General features: G+C 46.3%; 1 protein-coding gene across 1 annotated transcript in view; it reads left to right on the top strand.

Annotated features, from left to right (window-relative positions):
- Tbxas1 (thromboxane A synthase 1) overlaps positions 1-14,863 on the top strand; it is a 153,788-nt gene that overhangs the window by 83,588 nt on the left and 55,337 nt on the right. The window contains exons 6-8 of the mRNA XM_026405397.2: positions 10,761-10,849; positions 12,646-12,794; positions 14,411-14,541. Coding sequence (XP_026261182.1) covers positions 10,761-10,849; positions 12,646-12,794; positions 14,411-14,541 — 369 coding nt within the window. The remainder of the gene's footprint in view (positions 1-10,760; positions 10,850-12,645; positions 12,795-14,410; positions 14,542-14,863) is intronic.

The raw sequence follows: 14,863 nt of genomic DNA, 5'->3' as shown, positions 1-14,863 counted from the left end.
GGGGTTGAGTAAAACTTTTCTATGGATCAGGTAGTAAATAAATTTTATTTCAGAAAATAAGATCAAAACTAAATTCATATTTCTTTGAGGGGGACATGTAAATAACAAGAGCCCCTGAGGACCCAGGTTAGCATGTGTTTTATTTTTAAATTTTGTAGCTCATCTGAAAGAGGGAGAACACAGTGAAATCCACATATTTGTGTATTCCTCTAAGCTCTTCTGATTTGAAAAATATTCAGTCCGTAAGAATAACTTCCGGAGACTTTTCTAAGATTGTGCGAGTCAGCATAAAAATGGCAGGTAGCCTTCAGTTGTAAGCAGGAAGAAAAGAACACATTAAGGTGAAAATCATCTGAACTGAACTGATGTAATAAGGAACTTCAAGCTACTGCTGCTATGATTTGGACCTTGGAATGTCCCCCAAAGTACCCTGTGTTAAAGGTTTGGTCCCACAAGTGACACTATTGGGAGGTAGTAGATCTGGGAAAGGTGGGCCTAGCAGGAGGCCTTCAGGTGATTGAAGGTGTGCCCTTGGAGGGATTGCAAGACTGCACCCTTTCTTCCTCATCTTGCTCCCTGGCCATGAGGTAAGAGGTTTTGTTCTGCCATATATTCCCACCACAATGTGCTGCCACACAAACCCAAAGCAACAGAGCCAACTGATCGTAGACTGGAACATCCAAAACTATGGGGCATAATGAACATTTTCTCTTTATAAGCTAATTATCTCAAGTATTTTGTGATAGTGATGGAAAGCTAACACAACTACCAAGGAAAAGACTTTGAAATCATTGAGGAGGACAAGGTTACATAATTTGGTGAAATAACTGTAAACCATCTTCTTTGGGAGTCACCATGTGCTTTAGCACATTAAAGACTTGGGAAAATCTTTAGTAAATAAATCTGTTTTGCTTATTCTGGGTTCAAATAGATTTTCAAACAGTGAAAACATGGGTAATTAACTTCTTCATTGGCTAGTGAGAGGAACAAGGCTGTTGGGCCCCAGGCCTTTGCAGGCAGCTTCCATGGTGAACCTCATTTTTGAGTTCCTCTAGCAGAGGCCAACTTCCAAATTGAAAGGACCGTAGACCCAACCTAATGTGGCAGCATATTAGTCAGCTTTGTGTTACTATAATGAAATACCCAGGCAGCTAACTTATAAAGACAAAAGGTTATTTAGCTTGAAGTTTTGCAGGTTCAAAGTACAAAATTAAAGGACCCTATTGGTTTGGCCTCCAGGGAGGGTGACAGATGGTGACACTTCATGGCTAGAATGCATGTAGGAGCAAATGGCCACATCTCACACCGAAGGAGAGAGAGAAACCAGAGTCCCACAGTTCCCTTTGAGGCATGCTCCTAGTGACCTCAGGTCCAGCACCTGAAAGGTCCAGCACCTCCCAATACCACCACGCTGAGGTCCCAGCCTTTACATATGGGCCTCTGGAGGGACACTCAACGCCCAAATCATCTCCAACAGCTTGTGTGTTCTCAGTCCTCAAAGCCCAACGTAAATGGTGGGCATTTCTTCGTTCACCCAGGGTCAGGGTGGCTTGTGTCACTCCAGAGCAAACAAGGCAACCCAGTGTTCAGAGAGTCACACTCACAGGGGTGGCGGGCATCTGGCCCAGCACTGAGAATCCGGCTCTCTGCCCAATTTTTCACTTTCCATCCAGATGTTTTCCGTCAGGAAGGCACAGTCAACAACGGACGCGGGTCAGAGGCAGATGCGGTGATTATTCCCCGTGGGCCTTTCCTGCCTTGGAGGAGACCTATTACTCAGGAATGACTCCCATTTTCAAAAATTTAAGTAGATCTAGCTGGCTTCCGAGCAAATGCAGAGCTGCCACCATTTCAGAGCAAAAGTCTTTGCAGGATCACAGTCATCATCACAGTTTCCTTTGGCCTTTACATTTCACTGTAAACTCGTCAGACAGCCTCGTTCGGGGGCTTCCAAGGCAGAACACGGTTTTCCAATAATGTTGGAGCAAGCATCTTTCTCCAGGCAGCATCGGCCTACAGCAGTCTATTTTTAATATTTGCTTTTATTTCTTAATCCTTCTGAACAATAAAAATGAAAGTCATTATAACCAAGTGTGGCTGTGGCAATAAATACTTCAGGGTCCAAAAATAAATACATTGTCCCTGCCTGACCAGTTGCCCATTTTCCAGAATGTCTGGGTATTTATCTAGCAGCAAGAGACCATTATCCCGTGGTACAGTTGTATGCCACGGACACCTAATCTCCTAATTAAAATCGGTGTAATGATGGACTGTTTAAATTCTAGTTAAAATGTTCCTTTTCCATTTGCATTTAAAAGAAAACACACTCCTCGTCCCGGCCACCCCATCCTGGGTTATAATTCGGCTTTCCTTTGCCAGAATCATAATGTCACTCCGACTTGCTGCTGGTTAAATCTAAAAGAGCATCGAAATGCCTCAAAGCTTGGCCGTTGCCTGGCAACACCAGCAGCCACCTCCTCACCGGGGTGAGTTCTAATTGGTCACAACTCTTGACAGGAGTCACTGACATATTAGAAACGACACTTGATTATTCACCTAGATGGCTAGAGCTGATACTTATCAGCAGGACATTTTGCATAAAAATGAATCACGGATGTTTTTAATATCTGGGTGGCAGTTTAGCACTGGTGTAGTGGAGGAAGGCAATGATAAGTTTCGTTAGCTAGAATTAATTTTTTCATTTGTTAGTCACCAGTTTAGAGCATTTTGAGGTGTTCATTTTTCCATTTTTTGAACCAACAGTAAAAGTATTTTCTCCCGCCCTCATTAGATCACCCTTATTTATATCACCTTTATTTATATCACCCTTATTTATTCAGAAAATTCCCTTTTGACATCAGTTCCAAACCAACGTTACCCACAGTCCTACTGGATTAGTCGGCTGTCTGTCACTATAACAAATATCCAAGATGATCAACTAATAGAGAGAAAAGTCTTATCATGGCTCACAGTTTTGGAGGTCTCAGACCATGAGCAATTGACACGTTGCTTTAAGACCTCTGCTGGGGTGGGGGGCAGCATCGTGGTGGGAGAACTTGGTATAGCAAAACCAGACCCCTCGGGGCCAGAAAGCAAAAGAGAGGAAGAGGAAGGGGTCAGGGGCCCACGGTCTCCTTCAATGGCACCCCCCATGACCTAAAGACCTCCTAGTAGGGCCCACCTCTCAGGCTGGAGAGCCTTTAATACATGGGCCTTTGGGAGACATTCCAGATCCAAATAACAGTACTTACTGAGCATCAAATAGGAAGAAATGTTCAATTCATATATTACAAGTATTTATTACTTCCTGTCTTTAAGGGGTTATACAGAGCAGCAAGGCACATCAATTACTGCATTATGACCAAGTAGTGGGAGGTGGTGACAGAGCCCATGTCCTGTTTTGAGGATCAGAAACCACTTCAGGGCGAAGGGAATAGCCTTGGAACTGACCCAGGATGAAGCTGCTGAGTTCTGATGGTGGGAGAAGGTGTGCTACAGGCCCATGAGTGCGGGAACAGAGTCACCTGGACAGGCAGCCCAGGGCGTGTCCAGGGAACAGCTGGAACACAGCATGCACGGAAGGGATTGGTGAGAGAGAGAACTGGCAAAGTAGGTTGAAGCATGTCGAGACGGCCATTCTGTGCCAGGGGGAGTGTTTGTTGTGTCCTTCACTAGAGAGCCAGGAGCTATCAAATACTTGAAATGGCAGAGTGACTTGCTCAGAAGTCACCTGCAGGAAAAAGAATTCCACTTCAGCTGTTTAGCCTCCAAGATGCCAGATGTTCCCTACACCCGGTGGGTGGTGGGGTCGGGGGACAAACTCTTCTGGAGCAGATGAGGGGAACTGCAGATTGTACCTCTGGAGTCTCCTCTTTACAGTAGCCCCCCAAGGTAGCCAGGCTACCGGGGGTCATGTTTGGTGCTAGGGTGACAGTCTGGTTTTTTCTGAGTCTCTCTTCATGCATGGATCGATGACTCACCTGGGTGACACACATCAACTTATGGGGATCTTCTGAGTTTAGGAATGTAAGGAAACACAAGAGGCATCCTCTCCTCCTACACAGGACCTATGTCTCCCTCGGCACTCAGAGATTCTCCGTTCTCCAAACACCCAGGGCTTCCAAAGGCTTTTAAAGGGTGTGTTGGGGGGGGGGCGGGGGGGGGTGTTGTTGGTTTCTTTCTCAAGTTCATGGCACGAGATCTGCATAGAGAGAAATTATAACCTAGAAGTGATTGCACTGAAGGGTAAAGGGGACATGGGCACAAACCAGGAGTCAGACAATCTGGAGCTTTGATTCTCACTTTCACAAAATTATTTGAACACAAAAGTACTCAGTTTCCTCTCTGTAGGTCTTCATGCATAATTCTGAAGTCGAGGCATTAAAGAGATGACAAAATCTCTCTTGGTGATGAGATGTGGTCACTGCAAGTAGATAGGCCCAATGAGCTGACCCTCTACTGCCCTGACCTTGGAAGTTGGCTGTTTTTTCCAAAGTTCCATGCAAATGTCTCAACCTGAGACTCCATGGCTTCCTTGGAGACCTAGAAGGTCGGTGGAGAGGGATGTTACCGCTCATTTCAATTAGTCCCTCATTTGGAGTAAGAACCCCAAGTTCAGAAAGGTTCAAATGTTATGCCCAAAGTAAGAGGCAGAACCATCATGGATCTTGGGGCAGGTTTTTAGCAAACTACATCATATTCATGCTAAGACAGAAAGAATCCCTAAATCTACTGTTGTGTCCATGGGGCCTGCCACATCAACTCTCTCGGGGAGTGTTCACCCAGTCCTCACAGAGATACTTCTACAAAACTGACCGAGGATCACGGTGCTCATTCCTGATATGAAACATACCCCCAAATCTCCAATCATGGATGACAACTACGAGAGTTGCCCAAGAAAGTCACATGAGAGTAAGTTATCTATCTATTGCTATGTAACAAGATTGCCCCCAAACGACAATCTGTTTGATCCTTGTTTCTGTGGCTCAGGCATCACTGGCTTAGGGTCCAGGTCGTAGTCACTTTGGCAGCTTAACCTGTGATCTCATCCGAAGGCTTCACCAGGGAAGATCTGCTTCAAGAATGACTCACGTGGTTCCTGGCAGGATTCAGTTCTTACTGGGCTTTGGAAGGCAGGATGAAAGTCTGTGTCATTCCTTTAGTCCGTGGGGATCTCCAGAGAGTTTCAGAAAAGCAAATACTCAGAAAACAAGTATTTTCAGCAGGCCTGTCTATACTCATGACTGGGTATAGGATGGATTGGAAATTGAAAAACCTGGAGGCTCTTTTGAAAATCATTTTTCAGTACACCTATGTGACAGGCACGGCTCTAAGACCACAAATATGCTTATGCTACCACAGGTGACAGGTGGCAAAGCTTGAATTAGAGGGTGAGCAGGGAGATAAAGACAAAGGAACAGATGAAAGAAAAGAAGCATCATCAAATAGTGAGACCAGAAGAGGTGGGCCCAGTGGGGTGGTCTGGGAGGAACAGAGGAGAGGATTCCTCATGTCTCGACCACTCTTGGGTATGGGATCCTCCAAAAGACCATCTAGTTCTATGTGTTTTACATATTTTGTTTCTAATTTTTCTCATTTTTGTCACAACTCTTCAGGGGAGATATTATTTCTATTTTGCAGATAAAGAAAGAAACTCAGGGGGCTGGGGTTGTAGCTCAGTGGAAGAGCGCTTGCCTAGCATGTGTGAGGCACTGGGTTCGATTCTCGGCACCACATGTAAATAAAATATAGGTCCATCAACAATTAAAAACTATTTTTAAAAAAAGAAAAGAAACTCAGTGAGGCGAAGGAACCAGCACCAGATCACAAAACTAGAAGGAGCCAGGGAGAGGAAACAATCACTGATACCGGCTTAGAGCGTTTGCTCTCCCTGGGCAAGTGCACCTCCAAGGCCAGCTCTTACCCTCGAGGAAGGAGCTGCTATGGTGGAATTCTGGAGATCATCTCCAAGCTCCGCTTTGAGCAGGGCAGTTCCTCAGCCTACTTGGCATTGATCTCTTTCAGAGAGGGGCCTGATAGGGGTTAACTGAAATCCCTCTCCACCGACCTTCTAGGTCTCCAAGGAAGCCATGGAGTCTCAGGTTGAGACATTTGCATGGGACCTTGGAAAAAACAGCCGACTTCCAAGATCAGGGCAGTGGAGGGTCAGCTCATTGGGCCTATCTACTTGCAGTGACCACATGTCATCACCAAGAGAGCTTGTGTCATCTCTTTAAATGATACATGAAGACCTAAAGCCTTCCCACCTTTTGGGATCCACTCTCTTGCCCTCTGTCTGCCCCTTGATCAGAATTCCTTAGACACCATTGGTACAGTCCTTTACAAAGCAAAACAAAAATGGAAACTTAAGTAATAAACTTCAGGTTAAGCGGGAAATTCTTCGGGGACTTTCCTTCCCAGGCTAAGGATGGTGTTTTGCCTTCAGTGGTTACTGCTGGTTACCAAATAGCGGTCCAGCCATCCACTCAGGACCATCTCCAACAGGGACAACCAATGCGAAAGGTGAGAGAAACAGAATGGAAAACTGGCTTGGCAGCTGGAATGCAATCCCTGGCCTTAGTCAACACAGGCTGCCTTGGCAAAAGAGCATAGGCATGTATTTTCACAATTTTGGAGCCTGGAAGTTGGACACCAGGGTGCCAGCATTGTTGGTTTCCAGTTAGGCCTCTTTCATGGTTTGAAGATGGCTGCCATCCTGCTGGGCGCACAGGTGGGAGTGGGGGGTGGGGGAGTGCTGGAGTCCTTTTTTCCTCTACATTTTTTTTTATTGGTGCATTAGAGTTGTACACGATGGTAGGGTTTGTCTTACATATACTTTTGTTGTTCATATTACATGCACACAACAAAACAATATAATTCGGCGAGTATTCGTCCTAGCACATCCCTCCTCTGGTGTCTCTTCTTATAAAAAACACTAATCTCAGATCAGGGCCTTATTCTTTTGACCTCATTTAACCTTAATGATTTCCTGAGTGGCCCCATGTCTAAATACAGCTAGCCTGGGAATCAGAATGACAACACAGGAATTTGGGGGGAGGATACGAACATTCAGTCCCAAACAACATCTCAGGAAGAAATCACTTTAAAAGAACCTGACAGCATTAATATTTTATGTGATTATAAATACAACAGGTGTGCATTATGAAAAATATAGAATAAAACAAAAACAAAAATCACTCATCCTATGAAGAAGATGAAACATAACAACCACAAATGTGAGCCTTTTACTAAGATCCGAGGGATAATGGCATCACAGATTCATCTGCTCACACGTGTGTGCACATGCCACATTCGCTGCTTGTCCGAAAACCTAGGGGAAGAGCTGTGGAGTTTGTATAAAGATTATGCAAGCCCATCAGAGAGCTTTTGTTTGCATGCAACTCATGTAAGAGTAAATATTCCATAACTGCTGTATATAAGCGAGGAAGAGAACCTGAAACCATGGTTGCTGGCTAAGATACAGATCATGCTCTGCTGTCTTACAATATTTTCTCCACATTGCTTTTAAAAACATTTTTCATATTACATGCCCCATCTCATATCACATTAACCCAAATAAAAATGTCATTATCCATTCCGCTCGACAGACAGCAGGCAGAGTATAGTAGAAAATTGCAGTCACGTCAGCCAGGAACAAAGCATTCTAGTCGAGAGCACATCAAGAGCCGATGGTAGGCAGCTGGTCCGGTTCCCTTTTGCATTGTCCAGGCCTATGGTTGGATTCAGTCTGAGTGGATCTCTCTCAACACACAGGACGTGCTTCTGAAGAGCTGTGTGTAAATCAAATTTTATATTGCATCTCTTTTGTTCCCCGAAGGAAGCTTTGAGCCTGGTATCTAAAGAGACTTCCTTTCAAACAGCTTTTTACCATGTTACTCTTCCTCTGAAACACATCTTTAAAGATATTTCAATATCTGGGGTTTTATTAAAATAGTGTGCATCCATACCACTAAGTTTATTAAAATAATTGAAGGAATATAGTAGCCAGGGAAGTTAGTCATGGAAATGTGGCTTTGATAGTACTGAGTTCTCCAAATATTAGGGAGGTCGGCGGCATCTTGGAAATGACGGCTCAGAGGCCAGTTAGGGGACCAGTTACACCACTTTTGTACTGATGGATGATTAAAATCATGATTTGTGAGAATTTAGAAAAGACTACCGTCGTCATGAAGGGTCAGCCCAGAGTGAACCCCAGGATGGGTTGTGGAGGTAAATGACATTTCTGCCTTAGTCAGGCATTTGACAAAGTCCACCGCAGCCCATCATTGGTAAGATGGGGCCTGGTGCAATATTTACTGAGGTTTGTTTGTGGCGGGCCAAAGGATCGTGGAGAATTCTGCAATTTTCTAAAACAGCTTTGCAGTGAGGGCCACAGGACAAAGCCACCAACTGAAGGAAGACTTAGAGGACACACTGAGCAAATGTTAGAGGAGACGAAGAGGAAGAGCCCGCGTTCCACTCTCGTTCCACAGGAATGCCCCCCAGGGCTTCTCAGGACCAACTATATCAGAGAGGAGAGCAGAGGACCGGGGGGACCGGGGGACACGAGCCTCTCCTTACACCACAGAGCATGTGGGGCTCACTTGCAGGGAGTTGTCCGAGGGAGGGTTTTAGCAAAGCTGTGTGCTCCCTACCAATATCCCACCACAGTGCTCCAAACTGCCCCACCTCACCTGGCTTCTCCATCACCTGAATGCCTTCGGGTAGCTCAGAGATTGTTCTGCTCATTATACAGTCCTGGCACTTCTTCCAGAAACAAAAGCAATATAAATGTAAAGCCATTCTAATGAATGGATGATGCTCAAGGGCCCAAAAATCAGTTGCTCATGGCGATGATTCATGAAGAAGCCCTTGTGGTTTTCATTCACCTGAACCTCGGTATTTGTCTGTATTACCACTGTCTGAAAAAGCCAGCCTGGCCTGGAGACTGACATGCCAGGTACAGATCACAGGAAGTGATTCATTTACCATTTACTGGATCACACCTGAAATAACACTTTGTTCCATTTATGGGGCTGCCTTTTAGGAGGGACCCTATTTAAAAAAAAAAAAAGGAGCAGTAAGATTAAAGAGGTGTGCAAACCATGTGGTTAGAGGAGTCATAGAAGGCAAGGGAACAATCATGTTGCAGAAGGAGAGTTGCAGATGAAGACAGTCGTCTGAATGTTGAGTGCACTATCATACAGAAGTAGTTAGAAATGAAACCAAAGAGAGGTTGTCAGAGGGTGCAATGGTTAGCTTTCTGTCACTATAACAAATGCCTGCAACCATCAACTTATAAAGAGAAAAGGTTTATTTTGGCTCACAGTTTTAGAAGTTTCAGTCCGTGATATGTTGATCTTCAATGTGTGGTAGCACATCATTGTGTGAGCTCAGGGCAGAGCAGAAGTGCTTACTTCATAGCTGGAAGTGAAAGAGAGAGTGAGGAAGAGCCTGGAGTCCCATAATCCCCTTCAACAGCACACCCACAATGGCTTCAAGGCCTTCCAATAGGCCCCACCTCCTAAAGGTTCTGTTACCTCCCAATAGCACCACTCTTGGGGGCAGGCCTTTAGCACACAGACTGGGGTGTCTCTTAAGACCCAAACAAGAGCAGGAGTCAGATTTTGCCTCAGCACAATAGCATACCTCCTGGCAAGTAGCCTGACGTCTTCTAACTTTCCCCAATACTTCAGTATTTTAAGAGCAAAGAGTAGGTATTGTGTAATCATTAAAATTCATCCGTTCATTTGACAAATGATTACTATGGGTCAGACGTTGTTCTGTGTTCTGGGGATACAGAAATGAGCAGGCCAAACTTCCCCTGCCCGCAGGAACTTCACGGTCAAGTGTCACCATAGTAAAATGTAAACCTAAGGTAACGTTTAAAACCATGTTTTCCATAAGAAGTGTTCAGAGCAATGGCGGACCGCATATTGCCTTAGCTGTGGTGCTTGGCCATCCAGACACAGCCTGAAGAGGCCCATCCAGCCCCACAGAATTCCAACCACCCAACCAGCCTGCTGGGTGGGCAACCAAAACCCATGTCTAAATTTTTGGAAACTGGGTGATGGCTACCTGATCCCATGCTCTCCACCTTTCTGTGGGGAATTTTCCATGATGTAAATATTGTAATATTAATAAAAGAAACCAGCCATTGCCTTGTGTGAGAGAGAAGCCCCCTTGAAGTCAAGAGCCACACTGATTTCAAAGTCTTAAGCAGCTTAAGCACAAATGAATAACCACTCATCAGAGACGCTCTAAAAATAACTTCTGTGTTAATTAAGAAGTTGAAATGGATGACCTTAGGTCCCTTTGGATACTGAGTTTATGTTCTAGTGGAAGATCTAAGTTATAATTGGAACAAGCAAACAGGGACCTGGGTTAATTCCAGAGCCAGGGCACATGGAGTGCTATCTGTTACTTCCTTGCTAATACACCATGAAACCGAACGCGGATCCTACGCACTTAATGATCACTTTCATGATTGTTTTGCCATATTTACTTTAAATCCTTTCTTCTTTTTTTTTTTTTGTTTCTCCTCCAAAAAGCTTCCTTAAGCCAAAATAGATATTTATAGTTATTGTATTTTACATGTCTGTGCATTTTGGAGCTTCCTCCCTAATCTTAGCTGTATAAAAACTACCTTCAGAACAAAATCCATTTTCCCAGAAAGCACCCCATCTAACCTCATCATCTGCAGCCCATTCAGGCTTGCTGCCTGCCTGATGCCCTAATGACACCTTATTGTCCATTTTCAGATGATGCCCCTCATCAGCCAAGCCTGTGACCTTCTCCTGGATCACTTAAAGAGCTATGCAGAGTCTGGGGCTGCGTTTGACATCCAGAGGTAAGGATGCGACATGACAGATGGGAAGTCACAGTTTTAAATAGCTGCTTCTTGTAACTGTACCTAATCAGGGGACAATTACCTTGGGACTAACAAACTATAGAAATACTAGAAGCTCATAAAAGTATGGATGGACTGAGTCGTGAGAAAAAAAAAAAACCCACTTAGAACAGGAAACAGAAGTGAGGGGGCGTGGCCTGTGGAAGAGAACCCTGCAGTGTTGGATTGTCTTCCTCCTTCTGCAGACCCAGGGTGGGAAGGACAGGCCTGGGCAGAAGGGACAGGGACTGGGGGAGAGTCTGTGAATTTTCACATCAAGAAAAATAGTGCAAGAGGCTGGGGCTGTGGCTCAGTGGTAGAGCACTTGCCTAGCACACACGAGGCACTGGGTTCAATTTTCAGCACCACATGTAAATAAATGAATAAAATTAAAATCCATCAACATCCTTTAAAAAGAATTTAAAAAAAAGAAAGATAGTGCAGCACCTCCATACGGAAACCACGGCGTGGACATTACACTTCACGGCTGCTCATCTGGCTTTCCTCCTAGAAACCTTTAGTTGTTTGATGCCAAATCATGGCTTACAGCAAATCGCCTGGACGCTGACTCATGATCATCCGTGCACATAAAATCACACCATCATCACCAACATTCGCATGTCCACAGGGCTTCTCAACCACATTCCCTCTGATTATAGGATGCAGAAGGTGGCTGAAGATAAGGTGGCCAGTCACCTATGAAAGCAATGTAAAGGACTCTTAAAACCCTTAGATGTCCAGCCATTAGGATCCCATGGAGCCACATTCAGTAGCCTCGGTTTTGTCTTTACTCGGGCGGGCAAGTGGGAAATCGGTGGTAGAAGCGTTTCCAAAAGCAGCAGCCCAAACTCTAAAGTCATCTGGAAATGTCATTTAGTCCTTACTAAAACAGTGGCTATGGAACTGATGTCGAAGAGGCACTAAATGTGTGCCCACATCCAGGACAGAAATAGACCTTGTAATTATCCAGGATATTAATAACTCGGTTGTTAGTCTTCTTAAAAAGAACTTAAGCTGACTTCTCCCGGAAGAAAGCAAAAAGGGAAAAAAGAAGATAATGCTAGTTTAAAATGGCCTTCTGGGAGACAGCCTTCCTATGGCCCAAGAGGTCAAAGTTTCTGGAGCTACTGCCAGATACTTTCCTCTGTTTGTTTCTCAAGTGCAAAGTGTGCTTTCTGTAATCACACACAGAAGACCGTGAAGCCTGTCCTAAAGTTCGTCCCGTATTTATTTGAGTGGGAAGAGTCCTCATTTTTTGTTTGTTGTTCTTTAAAAAAAAAAAAAAAAAATCGTAAAAATCATTAGGAAGAAAAGGAGGGGAAAGTTAATAAAACTCGACCATCAGTTTGTTGGTTCATTAATGACAATTTAACAGATACCAATTGATCGCTGGATTCTGACCTTCGCAGGCACAGCCGCCAGGCAAAGCTGTAGGCTCTGGGGCCCCAGGGTTCCCTCCTCCAGAGGCCAGAGAATGTGAAATGTGCCCCTTGTCGTTGGCTCTGCTCTGCAGGGGCCGGGGCTCCTGAACCCGGTGGTTGAGTTAGCCATGCCCTCCGTAAGCTCACTGGGGGCCCCACGTGCGCTCCCACACTCTGCTGCGGCTGCGCACCCCAGCAGCTCCTCTCCCACGTCTCAAGTCCCTCTGCAGGGCAAGGATCTCCCAGGAGCCACGGAGCCTCACTTTGTTGGGAGGGGTGCATGGGGGTAGGCCACGGCCAGCAACCTTGCAGATTCAAACGTGCCCCTCTCCCTAGGTGCTACTGCTATTACACCACAGACCTGGTGGCCAGTGTCGCCTTCGGCACCCAGGTGGACTCCCGGAAGGTTCCAGAGGACCCCTTTGTGGAATCTTGCAGGCGTTTCTTTGCGTTCTCCATCCCCAGGCCTCTCCTGGTCTTACTGTGTAAGTACAGCTCCTGCCCAGGGCGGTAAGGCCAGACCTGGGGCCACTTGCAGGCTCTATCCATGCGGCTAGGAAAGGACACTTGAGGGTCTCTGAAAGCTGCCCTGCAGGGATGGGGTCTTCCTGGAGTCACCAAGGTTCTCTTGTCACAGCCTGGGGCCACTTATCACCAACACAGGTCGCCCTGGCTACTGTCACCACCGTGGAGGTGAGAACGGCAGGGACACTCTGAATGCATTGCTTCATTAACTCCTGCCATTCTGCCTCTGAGAAATATCCTTGCCCCCACTTTCCAGATGAAAAAACTGAGGCTTGAGAAGGCAGAGCCAAGACTAGAACCAAAAACCTTTCATTTTCTAGCACATTTTTCTCCCCTCCAGCAAAATCCTCTTCAGAAGACTTCTCGCTGGAAGCCCAAAGTACAGTAAACTCGGACACTGTGTGGCAAACACGGAGTTGTTTACTTACAATTGCATAGTAAACATAGAAATTGCTGGGTGGGTGACTAGGAGGTGGCCAAATGCTACAGATACAGGTCCATTGGCTTCATTTTTATTTTTCAAATGAGTTTTTGCCCCTTCCCCCAACTCCAGCATCTTCTTGCTTTTAAGGAAGCATTGACGCATTTTTATTGCTATCAGCGAACTCGCCCTGATTTCCGGCCACTCTGCTGGGCGGGTGAATCCTTAACCAGTTTCCTGGGAGGCCCTGTCACCTCCATCAGCTCCACACTGAAATTGTAGATGTCCGAGTAAGGTCCAGCAGTCTCTTCCTGCCCCATCCCTTGAATCACAGGACCCATCCTGTGTCCTGTGGGATGGTGGCCCTATTGTCCCTGCGTCCCCTGATGGCTCTGCCTCTTCTCTGGGCAGAGTGTTCTGAGACCCCTGAGTGTCCAGAGCTGTCCTCTCCAGCCCAGCTCCAGCCCAGAACCCTGTGTGCAGTAGGCCCACCATGGAGCTGAGCTCCCCTGTGGCCAGGCCTCAGGCCCTGGGTCCAGAACCACTCTCCAGGAGGGATTAGGTGGCGCTGACCCAGGAAGCCTATCCCCAGGGCACAGCACCAAGGACTCAGGCTTATCTGGCATGCAAGGGAGGAGCCCATGGCAGAGGGGGCCAGCACTCTTGTCAGCCTTGTAGTAATGGCTCTTAGAGACAATTCAGGTGGTTGCTCTGGGGACAGTTGTCCAGAGAAAGAAATGCAAATGACCGGAAAGTGAAGAAAGCCAATGAGTCTCTACCCCTTGCTAAGACTCGAAGCACAGCCTATGGTCTGCTGTCGTGACAGGTTAGAAAGACCTCAGTCTGAATATCTAGACCCTGAACCACTAATTCACAAGCTGAGACCTCCTGTCGAGGGCCAGCTGAGGGGGAGGACTTGGTCAATCAGGCAGACATTTATTGAGTGCTTACTATGTGCAAGGAATGGTGACAGGACAGAGATGGAGCCAGACATAACCCAGCTCTGAGGAGCAGTGATTCCCTGGGGGAGGGGAGGGGGCAGGCCTTCGGGATGACTCGGATTCAAGGCGGGCACTTGCTTCCTAGTAACAGGCGTCTAATGGCCATGGGTTATTATGGCCCCCTTTTCAATGCCACTTTTGTTTTTCTTTCAAGTATCATTTCCATCCATAATGGTCCCACTGGCCCGGATTCTGCCCAATAAGAACCGAGATGAACTGAATGGCTTTTTTAACAAACTCATTAGGAATGAGATTGCCTTGCGGGACCAGCAAGCTGCAGAAGAGGTAACGTATTTTAATAGGATACAGCCTGCACACAGAATGGATCCTAATTTGCCATCGCGCTCTCTCCTTTTTCTTCCCTCCCAACCCCACACATCACGCCGTGCTGTCCTCCAGCAATCTGCTACCCTGAGCTTTCCAGGGGCAGTGGAAAGCCAAGTGGAAGGTCAACGAGAACAGGGAGGAGAGGTGGGAAAGGACAGGAGGAGGAAAAGCCCCAAGCAATGGGTCCCTCCCCTGACGTGGCGACCAGAATGAACGCTGCCCCCCCCACCCCGAAACTGCCTCTCCAGCTCAAACATCACCCCAAGCGCAGGTTAGAGAA

This window comes from Urocitellus parryii, chromosome 3 (genome assembly GCF_045843805.1).
Source record: "Urocitellus parryii isolate mUroPar1 chromosome 3, mUroPar1.hap1, whole genome shotgun sequence".
In the NCBI taxonomy this organism is placed as follows: Eukaryota; Metazoa; Chordata; class Mammalia; order Rodentia; family Sciuridae; genus Urocitellus; species Urocitellus parryii.
Note: the sequence above shows the minus strand (reverse complement) of the source record. Positions and strands in the feature narration are given on the sequence as shown.